The 17,591-nt window shown below is 40.0% G+C and overlaps 1 protein-coding gene across 1 annotated transcript in view; it reads right to left on the bottom strand.

Annotated features, from left to right (window-relative positions):
* Positions 1-17,268, bottom strand: part of raskol (Ras GTPase-activating protein raskol) — a 113,807-nt gene extending 96,539 nt beyond the window's left edge. Inside the window, exons 1-2 of the mRNA XM_011502046.1 lie at positions 16,543-17,268; positions 16,162-16,230 (exon numbers count right to left, since the gene is read on the bottom strand). Coding sequence (XP_011500348.1) covers positions 16,162-16,230; positions 16,543-17,191 — 718 coding nt within the window. The 5' untranslated portion in view covers positions 17,192-17,268. The remainder of the gene's footprint in view (positions 1-16,161; positions 16,231-16,542) is intronic.
* Positions 17,269-17,591: the final 323 nt, after the last annotated feature.

The following is a 17,591-nucleotide window of genomic DNA, read 5'->3' as shown; positions in this document are numbered from 1 at the left end:
GGGGGGGGGGGGGGTGGGGGGGGGGGGGGGGGGGGGGGGCTACGGACGATGAGGTTAGGACCTCGTTTTATTATCCCATTCTCAGCCGCACGCCCATTTTCACTGGGGCTCGCGCTTAATTGCGTGCAATTTATAATTTCGCAAATAATGGGCGACGGGCAATTGCGCCGATGAATAATTGGGAGGCCCGCGTCCACACGGCATTTTCATGCAGTTTCGCCGGCGTTTATGTAAATAGCGTCACTGCCAGATGCCCCGCCGTTACGAATTTTCAAACAGATTTGACACGCGCAATAAAGCGCGGCGTATTCTAGGCAACGGATAAACCCCGGAATGGCGATTTAATTAATAAATAACGAGAAGGGTCATTTTACGACTATTGGGAAAGTCGATAAAGGCGGTGATGGCATTCCCTGTGCTCGACAAACCCTCGAGGAGCGTAACTTTCAAACATTGGCGCGGCTCGCTTTAAAATTCACGCACAACGTTACGAAATGAAATTCAAGCGAATCGGAAAGAAAGTAGGAGGGATCCAAGCCGACTATTTACCTCGAGGTGCAATAAAACGAGCGTACACGAGCGTGCTCGGCCCCCGACATTGGCGATAGTGAACGGACGAACGGACGAACGGACGAACGGACGAACGGACGAACGGACGAACACGGACGAACACGGACGAACACGGACGAACACGGACGAACGGACAGCCGGGAAAATTAATGTAGGTCAAATAAACGGTTTCGAATGTCGCTGCACAAATAGCGTGAATTTTTCATCCGATCGAAGAAAGAGGCGATACATCGAGGGACTATCGCCATTATCACTATTTGCTTATTTTGGTTATTTTCGTTACGCTGCGACGCTGCGACGTTGCCACGTTGCCGCCTTGACAGTGCTGGATTTCCTCCAATATTTTAATTTATTCATCAATTGCAGTGTGTATAATATCGGTGCAACGTGACAATTTCATTCGTCGTCTTTCTTTATTAGACTCTCGCATATGTACTACTGATAAGTGCTTTAAAAATATGCCTCGTATCGATCACGATTAAGGAAAGAATATTTAACCAAATTTAATAACTATTTTCTCAAATCTATTGTCGAGCTCTTTTATATTTTCATAGAAGTAAATAAAAATAACTTAATGCGTTAGACAAGTTTTTTTAACTTGCGCTCAAGTTCCTTAACACGATTGAAGGTCTACGACCCAAAGTTAATCATATGTCAAACAAAGTGGAAAGAGGCAGAGACACGAAATCCCGTCAAACGGAAAGCCAATCTTCTCTCCCTCTTTCAAAGTTAAAACATTTCCACTTGCCCGTGAGGAAATATCAGTTGACTCTTTTTGGTCATCGTTACGTTGACAGCTACCTACCGATATCTCAACATTGAATTCATGCACGAGCTGCGTAACTGTTCTCTACACAGGAAATCGTATAAATGAAGAAATGATTTTGTAATGGAGCGTGATATTGAAACTCTGGTATTATTCAAATATAAAAAAAGAATAAAAGAAGATCGGTTATATACAAATAGGACAAATGTTCGGAGGTTTCTAGTCTTCTGTCTAAATGTCCTAATATTACTAAGATAATACTTAATATTTACATTTACAATGCTTTATCAATTGTCAAAAATCACAACTCTGTATAACTGTTGATTCCTCTAAAATAAGATTAATAAAATAGGATTGAAAATTAAATTACAAAAAATTTTTTTTTTAAATTTTCTATCATATATTCTACGCGCATTGATTAAGCCGATTTAGAATTTTTCAAAATTTACATTTATGTGCGTAGTATTTTGTTTACTACTTCACATTACTAACTTATACTTAATTGATAGAAGAATGCAATTTTTCATGAATATTGAATTTTTTTAACAAACTTTTCCAGCAAATTATTAACGCTATATGTACATACGAAACACCAAGAGTAATGATTATTCAACCGGATGGATATGTTCGTCTGTAACACATTTTCTCTGCGTGCCTTGAAATTCTTTTCCAACAAAATAATGAGTACGACGGATAATCGATTCTAATAATAGAGATGCATTATATCGATGGGGTGAAAATTAAATTGTATAGATCCATAAGCCTCAATAAATAGTCATGAAATTCAATGAAAAAAACTTTAATCGCCAGAATGAAATAATGCCTTGGATATTAACTAATCTAGTGTTAAATATAAAATAATATGACGATTTAATTTGAAAATTACTTATACAATATGCTGACGAGGATAGACTTTGCAAATATTATCCATAATTTATAATTTGTTATTTAATCGGCTTCGCGACAGGTAAAAGGGAATTTACTTCTTTACTTTCGAGTGAAATTTTTTTTTTTTTTTTTGAATTAATTAAAATATACAAGATTTGGAGTTGTATACTTTGTAGACGGAATAGTAGCTTTGGGAAATATTAAAGAGACGATCAGAATTCTTTGCGTGCGTATTGGGTTCGATCGGTAAACTTAACACTCCGCTCCTCAATGACTCTACGTGCTCGAATTTTAAACTGAATCCTCCTCGGCCTCTCCATAAATCAAATTGAATTTTTCATTAAAAGTTGATGGACAAACACTTTTTACATTCTTATTGCAATAATAAGCTTACGAGATCCTAATAGCTGATAAGCTGCCATTCTAGTACAATTTGAGAAGTCCATACATACGTTGTGTTGTATCACACATAATTAAGGTTTAATAATATAAATTGCCTGATATAAGTAGTCGAAAATTTATTAAAATCTATAAAGTGAGTAGATAGAAATGCCTAACGGCACCAAACGACACGTCCAATAGAGCAATTTCCCATAAAAATTTTCGAGCCAATGGTTTCCGTGTTATATGCAATTTTACATCCCTACAGTCCCAATGAAGTTACAGTCCTATTAAAAACATTGAAGCCTTAAAACATTCAAGAGCTATGAACATTAAAACCGCACGATTCCAGCTGACGCTTCTGCAATGAAAGATTCAACATGAGGAGGCAGAGGGGGAAGCCTCGTAAAGCACACGAGCAACTAAAAAGTCACTTTTACTCGATGCGCGAGAGGACAGTCGATAAATTCCTCCTCGTTCGGCTATTTGAACAAAGCTATATTTAACCCGGCGCAATTTCCTCCCACGACGAGAACCCGTTCAGCCGCATCGGAACAAAAGAGCGGCGTCGATCGGACTGGAGCCGCGCATTCGAAAATACAAAACGAGCGCCGAGAGGAGCGTGGCATTAGTGCACGCGGAGGAGAGACGGCGGCACGTAAAAGGCCTCTCTCCCCTCCCTCCCCACCTCACCGGGCGGCCATCCGCAGGCGGACTCTGAGGCCCCGGGGGCCCCTTCCTCGCGTGAGAAAGCCAAGAACCTCGTGGCCGCCTTCCTCGGCTACTGGCTCACCGGCCATCCTCCTTCTCTCCAGCGCGCGTTCCGGTGGTGGCGGTGAGGAAGGCGGCGAGAGCAACGACGACGACGACGACGACGACGACGACGACGACGACGACGACGACGACGACGACGACCACGACAACGACAACGACAACGACAACGACGACCACGACGACGAAAACGACAAAGACAACGACTACCTACGAAAATTAATCAAATAACCTGGTAGGAGGAGGAAAAAATGCACGCACAGCTTATTCCTTTACGGAGAAGCGCGACAATCTTATGGCCTCGCGCATGCCACCAACACCGTGCCTTCCGCGAACGACGAGTCACACATTTGGGGAAGACATTTCCGGCAACTTCTCATGACAACATCTCGATGCCCGGTCGCGCGTTTCGGTAGGCCCGATTGCGTTCTTTAGGAGATGCCGACGACAACGGCGGCTCCCTTGGCTTGGCCGAGGTCCAATAATGGATAATACAAACGTCCGACGAGAGATCGTCGTATCCCACAGGAAATATTTCCCGGCCAGGGGTATGCTCGAAAGTGCGCCATCTGCAGGAATTATTATAACCTACAGGAGGCTCGTTGCGCCTCACGGTAACCGATACGTAATACCCACGATGAACCAAACAAACGTCTAATATAATTGTCCGCTTGCGTAATCGTATCGTATCGTACGAGTCGATCAAACATATTATCGTAATACGAAATTTTTACTAAGAAATTGTTTTTAATAACGATAAATCCATGCTTTCTTCAAACGGCTGCGTCGTAATTCACGTAGAAATGAAGATAAGTCGTAAAACCCGATGAAGAGATAATGAAGAGGAACATGCGATGTCCGGTGAAACGAAAGCGTCCAAACGAATGCATTTGTACACTCGGGGAATGCGAATCGAATGAATGCTCAATGTTGACAAGCTTTAAATCGTAATTTACCGATTGAACGCCACGTGGAAATGGAAATAAATGTCCTTTGCGAGCAATACCGGAAAGCTTTGCTGCTGCTAAACTCTTGCAAGCCGAATCCACTCGGCTCACTCGCACACGGTCACCCCGACTATTCGTTATTCGCTATCCGTGATAAATTTCAACTTCTTTATATACGAGTGTGAGAGATTAAACCGAGAATTGCGTGGATCAGCACCAAAAAATGAAGAATGTAAAAAAAAATGTAAGGTAAACACGTATTCACCCCTTATACAAGAAGTGCCGTATTTTAGGGGAAATTGATTTTGTATACCATCTCCCTCGTTCCATTTATTTCTTTTTTTCTTTCTTTTTTTTTTCTTTTAACTTTTTTTTTTCTCTTTTTTTTCTCTTTTTTTTTTTCGGGGAAAGGGGAGAAAAACATGGGGTCACGTCAATTGGTCTAGATTACGTCAATTATTTTCATTGCACCGAGGAAAAGTATGAAAAAAGAAAACTCAGCAAATAGAATGAACGTTTGGAAGCACGCGATAGGAGCTAAAAGTCCCGCTCAAGCTTCATTCAAGATAAATCATTACTAAGCATAAATTCGTAGATTATTTGTATTTGTATTTGTTTTTAACAAAAGAGAGAAGAAAATTTTCCTCGGTTGTCATATTTATGATTTTAAATTAATATAAATTTCGAGCTATCGTCGTCATCGTTATTTCCAAATAAAAATTTCCAAATAAAATGATCGAGTTATTATTGCTCAATGATAATAATTCCTAATAGCAATGCCGAGCATTTTGTTTTGGTAAGGTAATTTTTAACGCTGCCCAACTTTTGGCAAAATATCTTCATAAACATGGGCATGTCGTATAATAGTGTGAAATAATTATATGTAAATATTTACTAGAAATACATTAAAAAGTTTGGATTTATTTTTAAGAGTCGACCGATTGCCGCTAAATTTTTCTGAAAAATTACTGAGATATTGCCATTAAAAAATGCAGTTCGTACTTGGCCGCGCTAACACAATTTCCAGTCAAACGTAGAAAAGGAACGGCGCTCGTTAAAGAAATAGTCGGCTGAAAATTTCGTTGGCCCGCACGTACGTGGCCCCATCGAGCCAACGGGAAATACAAATGCCTCTCGAAAATGAGGTCAGGAAGTAAGTTGCGGACGTACCGAGTGCGCCCAAAAGATGGGCGTCGCAGACTTGCATCATCTTCCTGCTACCGAAGTCGCATGTAGCATTAGCTCACGAACGAACCACGATACCGTCCACCCTCCTACCCCGTAAGAAGAGTAGGCCAAATGGTAGATGAGGCATCGTACGTACCCACCAGCCATCCCGACCAACCTGGCCAAACTCATTGCCAAGCGCCGATCGACCGAGACTTCCCATTAACTCCATGGGGTTGTCTCGATCATCGACGAGCCACGTTGGGCCAATGGCTGTTGACGATTATTTCTTTTCTTTCATTTCTTACTGTATTTGTTTGTTTTTTCCCCCCATCTTTACGCACTTTTTTCGCACTCGCAGCGACTTTATGTCAAAGTGTGGTAGTGTCGTTGGCGTGGCTACCGAGACTGCGACGAATCAACGAAATCGATGGCTTTTGAAAGTCTCAACTTTTCGCGGTACGAAATATTTTACATGAAAAGAGTGGCATTGATCGTAAAAACCATTGCTAAAAGTGCAGGAAACTTTACGAGCAAAAAACTTACGGGACTGAGTGGCGTTGCAAGCGTCATCGTATGCAAATCCTTAGAAACTCACCTAAAACAAACAACAAAGAGCGTATGAATTAGTACGAAGAGTATTATTAAGCATTGAATGTGGAGGTGATGGCTTGATGGTATTATTAAGTTAATCAAGATAATTTAAAGCATTACTAAGAATATTTACATTATTATATCTGTATTAACTATTGTCATATATTTGCCATGACCGTGTAGTGGGTATTCGAGATGCCCCGGCAAGATGAAACTTTTTATCCGTATAACGCGGCATATATCACGGCATCCCGAAAATACCTACCGCTTGTTAAGGCTCTGTAAAAGTTCCTAAATATATCGTCGAATAGGAAAGGTGGGTTTTACACGTACCCGGATAAAAATACGCTCCCTTCTCTGAAATAAATTCTCCCGATGCATAAATTGCACGCTTTACCATGGTCGTGTAAAGTTACATTATCGAGAGACGCGGGACCGCAATTCTCAGGCCTCGGTGTGCCGACCGACTATTACGCATTAGAGCGCAAAATTAATACCCATCGCGACTGCGATAACGCAATCAAAGCAAACAGTATATTACGTAAGGCATTGGAAAATCGGGGGCGCAGAGTCCCATAAATTTTCTGCGAGGTCGTGATTCATATTGGAGGACCGAGAGCGAGAAATTTTGCAGCGGAAGGGCAAGTGGCGGAGGTGGTATGGGATGCGACGAAGGGGAAATCGAGACAAAAGGGCCTAATAAGACGCGGAGACAGATTACGAAGTACCTCTGTACGGATGGGGGCGGGTATATTTCAAGTACGCGAGGTTCTCGACTCGGACGACGATGTTGGCCTCGTTACGTAATCCTTTCACAACCCGAGCGCTTACACTCGCTCTGGCCGATGCTTAATCGACGTTAATTTTCAAGATCCATAATCAGCCAGTCGAGCGAGCGCCACTTTCCCATAATCCATAATATTGCGCGTTTTCTTATTTATTGCGCAGACTAATGGGCAAATGTTGTATTGACCGGCCTTGTTTGCGATTGTAATTGAGGCTTCCGTATCGTAATCATCAAGCTACATAATATTAAATGTACACGATCGCCTGGGAAGGTTTATAAATGTATATATTGTTGGGTCTCTTTATAACGTAAGCTAAACACTGTTTACTTGCATAAACGAAGAAACATCATTCCTATATAATACCTAAAACACTAGCAGGAACTTTTAAATTCTCATTAAATTATCTTTGTGTTTTGGAATGTCGATTAAGTGGTTTGCATTATGCGCCGTCCCTTCAAAATTTCCAAGAAGACTTTGTAAATATACGAGTTGGAGAGACGTTGAGAGACTCGTGGCTAGAAAAGTTCCTCGAAAATAGAACAAAATGAACTAGTTTAAAAAGTCTCGTTTAACGAATTTTAAAATAATCTTTTTTCTTACAATCGACATTATATTAACACAAGCTTGTCCTACGTTTATATTTATAAAGTTTTTCACCATCAGTTTTTCATTAAAATTTATTACATCATCCGACCCATGCTATTAAATATTTCATCTACAATTATTATTGTTATCATTGTCGTTGTCGTTGTCGTTGTCGTTGTCGTTGTCGTTGTCATTGTCATTGTCGTTGTCGTTGTCGTTGTCATTGTCGCGATTATTTTTGTTGTTGTCGTTATTTTCGGTGTTGGTACTGATCATTATTTTAACAATAATATTCATTGTCTAAATTAGATTGTATCCGTGACAGAACTACGTATAATTGAATTCCATAAAAAGTTCCATACTTTTTTTTCTTCCAAAGGAATGTACATTAAAGTAGTATTTACACAAAATACAATCCATATAAAAAAAATTTTACATATTGAATTTTTCTCTATACTACGATATAAAAACTAGCACATTGTCTAATTAATATGCTTGTGCGATTGGCCAATAACGGTAGAAGTAATTCTCAAGGCATTTAGTTCTTTCTCAATACTTCAGTCCGCCAAACATCGGAAATGTTTGTTTGGATTAAGTTATGAAGTGAAACTTATTCTCTTACAATATCGTCTATAGATTTATCATTGTAACACGATCGTTAATAAGTATCACGTAAAATCCATCTTACTCGCAATGTCCAACATCGTAAATCATTCTGTGCAGCACAATGCGTGGATGCATAAATTATTGAAAGAGAAGTGGACCACCGTACTCATGAGCAACCAACTATCGCTAATACGCCGGGCGCATAAGGTACTTGGGATTGCATTTTACATCCACTCGATATAGCGCGTAGAGCAATTAGAAAATACGCGGGGCCTGGCGGCTGCCGTCTCGAACCTTTCACTGAGCTACAGCGGCGGCACGCACCTCCGCATAGCATCATAAAGAAAATTTGCACGCTCGGCAATATACGAAGGGCAATTTCTAAAACGGTGCATGGGCCGTAAGACCCAACTTTGGCCGGCGATACGCATTGAAATTTCGAAAATTGGACGGTAAGGCCAGTGCGCGCGAATTTACATGCGAAATTGCGGGCTGAAGTTACGGGCCACGAAAGAAAAAGGAATTTACCGTCGTCGTTTTTTTTTTTTGTTGGTCGCGACGATGGGAGATGGCTGCCGGTCCCGTTCATTTCATTTATAACCAAACGACAATGTTTAATATTTGCTCGGTAAATACAATCTTACCAATTGCACTCGGAACTCGGGCAACGAGCTTTAAGCATTTTAACCATTTTTAACGACTCGATCTTTACGATACTTATGTCATTATCCATTCCGAATGCAAATTTAATAAAAATTCTTTATTAACTAATCAATTTATAAAATATTGAAAATCAAATATTTTTATGCGCAATAAGCTGAATCGTGAAACATTAATACTCACTGACATCATTCTTAAAATTAATAATAACTCGAATTATTTATTATAGCGTAGATAAACGTATTGCCGTAAACGACAAAACAATGTTACGATTGTACCGTATCGTAAAAATAATGTAAAATACAATTACCAATGTAAATATATAAAAACCATGGTCTATGTAAGATTCACGATATAAGTTATTTTATCTATATTATTCCCTTTCACAACGCGCCAATTGTAGCCGATGCGTAATTCAACAAAAAAAATTTCACAAGACTTTTGCATTCGACTTTTCCTACTTTAATCCTTACAATTGCATTCATTAAAAAAACAAGAGAGAAAAAGAAAAAAAAAATGTTCGTCAATGCATTTACAGCAAAAGACTTTGTTAGAGCAATTATGAATGAAAACGGATATAAATACTGAAATCAATAAGTACTTTCGAAAATTCTTTGCTTAAAGTTACGCACTCGCGCAACGAGTTCATCTACATAAAATCGCAAATTATCGTATAAATTCGTCGATGAGTAATTAAGTAAGAAAACTTATAATCTCACGTCATTTATTCTTTACCGTTTTTCAAAAATCTCCGCAAAATCGTACTACTGTATGCGAAGTCTAACATTCCAGTCTCGGCATTTTCCCGATAATTAATGCATTCCAACCACGAATTTTACGGCACACAAGACCCAAAGAAATAACGAAGGAACGGCGAGGGCCCGCGAGCACACGAGGTTCGAGTACTCGATCGACGACCGAGCCACTACCACTACCACTACCACTCACTCTCTCTCACTCTCTCTCTCTCTCTCTCTCTCTCTCTCTCTCTCTCTCTCTCTCTCTCTATCTCTATCTCTATCTCTATCTCTATCTCTATCTCTATGTATATATGTGCGCGTGCGTGCGTGCGTGTATGGGTCTCCGTCTCCGGATCGAACAAAGGCATCATTAACCGCGCCTTGTTATTCGGTGCGAGGCAGTGTGTAGCACAACGCGAACGCGTCGTCGCATTCAAGAGGAACCCGAGACCGGCAGGTGTAACCCGAAAAACACCTCCTGGGTACAGACGACGTTCCCCGTATGCTGCATAATCGGATTACGAGGTGAGCCATTAGCTCGCCTTCTAATTGACATGATATGCGAGCTCCATCGCGTGGGCAAACGGAGATCATTGGTGGCCGAACCCTATGACCCTCCGTCGCTTTCTAATTTGTAATTGTCCGATTTGGCTGTGTTGTATCTTTATCAGCCGTTGAAGCCGATAATCATAAGAGTGCGGCAAAATGTAATAGTTTGCATCCACGCTTGAATTATAAGTCTTTCGATAACAGCGCTTGATTTATATAAAACACGATAGACGATGTTCTGGAATTCTTTGTAAATGATGAGCAAACGGAGAAGAGAGTATTTTATCTAGCTTGTAACAAAAATGCGAAAAATAAATTTAATTTTATAAGTTTAATTTAATAAAATCAAGTACCGGTATAAAATTATATTTGAAGACAGAATTTTTTTTTTTTACTACTACTATTATTATTATTATTACGCACGCGCTCGCGTACACACACACACACACACACACACACACACACAAACAAACAAACAAACAAACAAACAAACAAACAAACAAACAAACAAACAAACAAACAAACAAACAAACAAACAAACAAACAAACAAACAAACAAACAAACAAACAAACAAACAAACAAACAAACAAACAAACAAACAAACAAACAAACAAACAAACAAACAAACAAACAAATAAATAAAAATATTATATAAATTCTTCATATAAAAATTGGCTAGTATCAATGATTTATGAATTTTACTTTAAAGATTCTATAATTCTAAAGACGATAATAATGGGCCAATAAATCGTCATAATTGAATACTGATTGAATAAAAAAGTTTTTTTCTAAATTTCTTCTTAGACTATTTAAATTTAATTTCAAATAATAGTGTTTGGACTTGGCTCGCACATTATCATTTTACTGGTATGCTGGCAATGGTAAATTTAACATTACTTAATGTTCACGAGTATGAACTATGAACGAAAATTGATAATAAAATTATAACGCTCTACGCCTGAAAAACTGATATAAACAATTCCGATACTCCAGGCGATCAATACATAATAAACTTATAAAGTACAATCTCAATTATAAAAGTAATTTATGCTAAGCCATATACCGAGTTAAATTAAAAAAAAAAAAAAAAAAAAAAAAAAAAAAAAAAAACTGATTGATTGCGCATTCTATTTATTATGCTATTCGTTCAAATTATTATCCATGACAGTTGTTGTGAAGCTTCATAATTTAATTAACATACGTCGGTAAGACGTAAATTTTCAATGCAATAGAAATAAGTAAACGAGCTTATTACACAAAGAGCATAGCCAATGAATCACTTTAAATCGGTGTAATGAAGAATTGTGAACACTGCGAGAATCGACGCTGCGACTTGCATCCAATCTGCACTCGAAGCATACTTGAAGTAATTGCGAATATCGTGCCCAACTAGACGAATAAAACCACGCTGAAATCATACTTGAGGGTCATTATTTTATTCTTTTCGATGTAATCGTGACCGCAATTTTGAAGCTTTTGTTTTTTGCCGTAAGAAGGCTAGTGGTTGGAGATTCAGAAGACATAGGCTGCAACGCCTCGTAGTAGATAAATAAGCTCAGTGGGATGATGAAATATTGTTGATTTAAAGTTTTATCGAAGTTCAAATTTTCTCTATGAGGTATTTATGGTGCCCCAACCATACATATTTATTTCGTCGTTTTTATGAACTATCTCACTTCTCACGGCACCTATCATTATTTCATTTAGACATTTTTAATATAAATTTTATATGCGTTTGTTAATAAAGGAGAAATGGGAAAATTAACGTTCGCTTATGGATTGGGTTAAAGGTGATTTTTAACTCAACATTCGCAATTTATAATAGACAAAATTCAGAATTGATAAATTGATAAATATTCGACGGTGCTATTGATTTAAGAGATGCAAGTAAAATGTCTAATAATACTCAATCGATGCGGAGGAGAAGATATAATTTTGCGGTTATAGAACTGACTGGCTTATCTCGTAATGACAGTATTCCTCATTGTCGAGGAAATGCCTCAGCGTTACATGGAACTCGAAAGCTCTTATATATCTTCTCGATCCTCACCGAATGTTGTAAAAGTATCCACGAAATGGATTGGGGAGGCGTTAATTAACTCATGGCTGCTTTTCTTTCGGCGTACCCTGTAATGGATTAATTAATGACGCAACGAACCGCTCCCGTTTCTTAAATATTCATGTGCAGCAACTAAAGGACAAGTACGAGTGTCTCAATTGTATAAGCTCTTTTGAAGTATTTACATATTATTTTTATTTTTTTTCTTCCGTTTACACAAGAATATATATTTTCTCAATAATAAATAGAGTCGACATATATATATTTTTTTTTTTTTTTTTTTTTTTTTGGATTTTTGTTGGCTATCAAGATACCTTCTTCGAACATAGTCCATATTCCATACAATACACTAATACAGCTTAAAGAAAATAAAAAATTGTTATTTAGATTATTTTGTTGCGTGCCGATAATAAATTGTGCATTACTATGACGATTATGGAAAACCTTCTATCTTACGACTAAATCCCATTAAAGACTGATAAAAATTATTAAAAATATCGTATTCTAATTTGGAATATTGTTAATATCAACAAACACACACACGATAAAATCTCTTAATGATGACTTAAAACATTATGCAATGAAACATATTTGGTATTGAAAGATTACGGACATTATAATATAATTTAAAAAAAAAAAAAAAAAAAAAAAAAACCCAATGTTTCCGTAAATAAACTTACGAATGTTTTTGAAAAAATGATAATGTTAGTAGAATCTTTATGCTATAAAACGATTAGATCTATCTAAATTTTATTTCCTTTATATCAGACGTCCAAAAATTAATAGATAATTTCTGTGGTTTTGCCTATGCACTACTTTAGCGTGACTAAATAAAAGATAATTATTTCCCAAGCTTGCTTAACTTTATATTACTGTGCATTAATAATTATTATGAAGGTCATGATAACTCATTTGAATATATTTATTAAATAGATATCCGAGTATTAGCTCAAGTATAAATGTTTCTTTTGTGCAACGATAACTTTATGCCGTTACACTTGTTGGTCGCACTGCATGGCCCCATCCCATCCTCTCCTCCTTTGCCCTCGCGGCTTTAAAAACTCCAAGCTGCTACTAATCGTCTGTACATTTCAATTTATGATCCAGAAACTTTTGACTATTTTTTATGTTTCCCATATTACACATGCGCGCGTGCGCGCACACGTGTTCCCGCGAACCGTGAATTTTTGCTTTGATTCGTTGGTAAATAATTTTTTTAATGGACTGTAAGTAACGGAATACAATTCTATTCCCGGTAATATCATTACGAAATATATCAAATCATGTGGGTGTATAATAAAATTGATCGAATAATAATAACTTGGGACTTTCGTGTCAGTTAAATGTTTAAAATTACATAATATCCTTGCGAAACGTTAAATTGTAACAGAAAAACTTTATAACTTTATTTACAATAATCATAAATTTGTCTATGTCCGCTGGAATAATTAACATCGATTTTGAAAGAATAGCGAATAAGAACTATGGCGTAATAAGTATTACATTAATTAAAATACAAAGGCAAGGAACGAACGATCGCGTTAAAAGAAATAAATTTTTATATACTATTAAGAATATTATTATAGCCGTATAGAACATTTTGCATGATTATAAGAACGAAAAATAATAAGTCGATAATATGTGAAAAAATATTAAATACTTTGTAAAGTATTTACTTGCAATGTCGGAAAATCTACATATTCATATATTATAAATAATGAGAAAACAGTGTTATAACCAACGTTTAAATTCTTAAAACATAATGCATACAGATGTATAATGACGAAGCACTGTAAAATACATTAACGGATTTATCGATCGTATTTTATGTTAAATATCACATTATAAGTACATGATAATGCTCGTCCTAAAACGGTACTTCTATCCATGACCTTTCATGCGATATATATATATATATATATATATATATATATATATATATATATATATACACTAATATGTATACATGTAAAACTGGTTGATCAACGATCTGACATACATGTGTAAGTACGCGTAGGTTTGCAGATCTCTATGTGAAATTGTGGCCATTAATAGTCGAGCGAATGAATCTACGATATCTTAATAACAATGTCGCATCAATTTCGTTTTGTGCATTTGTTTAATACCGAAGATTATCGAAAAAATTGCACAATGCTACATAAAAAAAAAAAAAAATAAATAAATAAAAAATAATTTATTTTCATCGCGTTAAACTGTCCAAAGAAGAAACATCTGGACACTGACTTGAGTTTATTCATCATGACTAAACTTTAATAGCCTTAATGTCACTTACCCATTATTAATGTTAGAAATTCTTTAACACGTGTAATCTTGTTTAAGATACCATTTAGACACATTTTTCGGCCAAATTTGCCAAACAACTGTTTACGTTTCTTTATCTACATTTACCAAAGCACTTAACCCCCTTACTAATTAATTGTAAAGACATCGTGTTAATAGAAAATCATGAAATTCCAAACTAATATTACATCAAAGCAAAAAGTCGCTTATTAATTATCGAACACAGTCCTATAAAATCCTTAATTGAGTATTCAATGGCATTACATTTATGTATTATGTTAAGCGCCGAATGGTTCGTATAAAATCATAATAAATACAAGAATAACAAGTCGTTAAAACCAAATCAGCCGCAACCGAAAATACTTTCGATTCCAATCATTAATCAGAATATGTTTTTCCTTCACACGCCCGAGCAAGAACCGCGATTTAGAAATACCAAGGCTCAGGACGCTCTACGTGATCCATGCGCCCGCACGGACGAAGCTAAAAAAACAAAGCGTACCACCGAGCATTAAATAAATCTCGAGATCGAATGTATATTTTTCTCGTCTAGCCACTAATTCTCACGCTCCCGCGTATCTCCGAAGCGCCGTTAATTGACATTTGCCGGCACGGCAAGAGGGATCGGATTTTTCAGTAATTTAGCGGTACTTTGACGTAACATCGAGGTTTCCGCAGTCGTGTGTAATAAAACGTCAGTCACCACCACTGTTGGTCGAGGCGAGTTCCCGAGCACTATGGGCTCGGGAAAATTAAGCTGTGAGAAGAAAAGGTGCAAGATATCGATCGACGATCATTAAGCCGCGTGCCTGAGATTGCTATGACGTTGTGCAAGAATTCACGACACGAGACTTACGAGATCAATGCTTCGCGAAGGAGCTCAATTACGTCGGTGAAATAAAAAAACGCCCTAATACCATACTTTTCCCGCCGAGAAGAGTATGTAAAGCGAAGTATTGGCGATTCGTGTGGAATTCATCAAGGATACGTGCAAGTCTAATTTCCAAATCCTTGCGGGCCGTCGAAAGAGCTCGATTTGTTGCCAGTACAATTTACATAAAGAAATTGCGTTTGCATTTATCCAAAAGCCCTAATACAGACTCTCGCGCTCGGCTATTCCAACAGCTACTATTCGACTTTAAATAGTTCGCCAAATGTAGACTCCAAGGAGCGAACTCTAAGCTTATCATATTCGAATGCGATAAGCTCTTATCATCATGAAATTATAGTAATCTCGCCGAGATAAATTTAATAATACTATTTCACTGAAATGCCTCCTCTTTGCATTACCGTCGACCTTTTTGTTTGTTTACTTTCGTCGTACGATAAAAATGATATTAATCACAATGACGCTCTCACTCCACGGCAACGAGTCAATTATCATAGAACGGTGCGTAATGCTTGACAAAGACTACGGGTAAATTATCGAAAATTCATCGGTCGCATTTTATCGATAAGCTCCGCGCACGCACGCACGCAAACGCACACATACACGGGCGAGAGAGCATCCGTCGCTTTCGCCTAGAAATTTAACGCGGCATAACGCAGTCTCAACCTGGCAAATGCGCGTAGGCCTCTTTTTAACAACGAGGGCGATTGAAGGGTACCGCTGGTGCTCACCCAGCTCCCAAGAACCGCGTCGTTACAATCGGTTGGGCATGCGCTATCTCAATTACAACGACAAGTATAATTGTGTTCAATTGGAGTCGCTGAGTCGCCGAGGAAGGATATCGCGGTCACGTGGTCCGGCAGCTCGCGCGATAAGCTCAAGGAGACGCGAGCACCGACCTGAATGAACGCCAGCGTCCGTGTCGGTCTCGTCGAACCCGGTCTTGGCCTCACCGTCGAGAATCGGCTTCACCATCTTCATCTTCTCCTTCGCCTTCGCCTTCGCCTTCGTCTTCGCCTTCGCCTTCGCTTTTGCCTTCGCCTTCGCCTTCGCCTTCGCCTTCGCCTTCGCCTTCACCTTCACCTTCGCCTTCGCATCCTCCTCGTCGTCGTCGTCGTCGTCGTTGTCGTCGTCGTCGTCGTCGTCGTCGTCGTCGTCGTCGTCCTCCTCCTCCTCCTCCTCCACATTCTCCTCCACCTCCACCTCCACCTCCTCCTCCATCTGTTCCACGTCATCATCGTCCTCCTCATCGTCATCATCATCGTCCTCGTCATCATCGTCGTCGTTCTCCTGTCCCGAGTCCGCGTCGTCCGGCTTAATCGGGACAGTGACAATAGTTGTGTTGTTGGTAGCGGTGGCAGTGGTGGTAATGGTGACGGTGGCGGCGGTGGCGGCGGCAGCAGCGGCGGCGGCAGCAGCGGCGGCTGCTGCGGCCCTAACGAGTTTCGCGCTCTGGCTCCGCCTAATGACGAGGTCCGTGAAACTCGTCTGGACCTTGACGGGCGGCTCCCGCGTCCCGGACTTGGCGCGGACCTCCGGGTCCTTCCTCGCGGCAAAGCGACTTTGGAAGCGCTCGATCGTCTTGAAGGAGCGCGTGCGCTCTACACGCCGCTTCTGCTCCTTCTCGGGCTCGGGCTTGCCGCTCCCCGGGCTCTCGAATATCCGGGTGAGCGACTGCACCTTGCCCTTGGGTCCGAGCATGCCACTGGACTCGGAGCGCTTGGGTCTATAGGTGCCGGTGCTTTGGGCACGGGCGAGGAGCGGCACGTTCGGCGCCGTCTTCGAGGGACTGATTGGATAGCCCCCGGACTCGGATTTGCCCTCGGCCTCGTGCATACGGAACTTACGGGGCGAGTCGCCCTCGAGGGAGACGTAGAAGGTCGATCTGCGCTTGGGCGAGACGCCCTCGTGCTGCTCGGCGCCCAGCATCCTGGGGCCCCGGTCCGTACTCAGGCCAGGGCTCCCATTCGGCGGAAGGGGTTTGGGGGAAGCTCGCGCACAACAACACGGCACAACGCGCGCGTGGACAGGTCGAGGGGGCGGGGGGGCCTCACGTCACGGCCATCGTCCGGTCAAGATGCGCGCACTGCACAACGTCCGCTCGCTGCACGAGGCGACGGCTATCTGGGGTACCGGTGCTTCACCGCGAGCGCCGGTGGCGAGGGTCGCGCCACCTCGTGGTCGCGGTGCGTGCCACCGCTCCGCCACTCAGTCGCACGCTCTCTCTCTCTCTCTCTCTCTCTCTCTCTCTCTCTTTCTCTCTGTTGACGACACAGGCTCCCTATCGCCGTGCATACAGCGCTGAATTGTCGAGTCTCCCCGCGAGTGT

Source organism: Ceratosolen solmsi, unplaced genomic scaffold (genome assembly GCF_000503995.2).
Source record: "Ceratosolen solmsi marchali unplaced genomic scaffold, CerSol_1.0 scaffold43, whole genome shotgun sequence".
Classification (NCBI taxonomy): domain Eukaryota; kingdom Metazoa; phylum Arthropoda; class Insecta; order Hymenoptera; family Agaonidae; genus Ceratosolen; species Ceratosolen solmsi.
The sequence above is the reverse complement of the archived record's forward strand: the minus strand, read 5'-3'. Positions and strand labels throughout refer to the sequence as shown.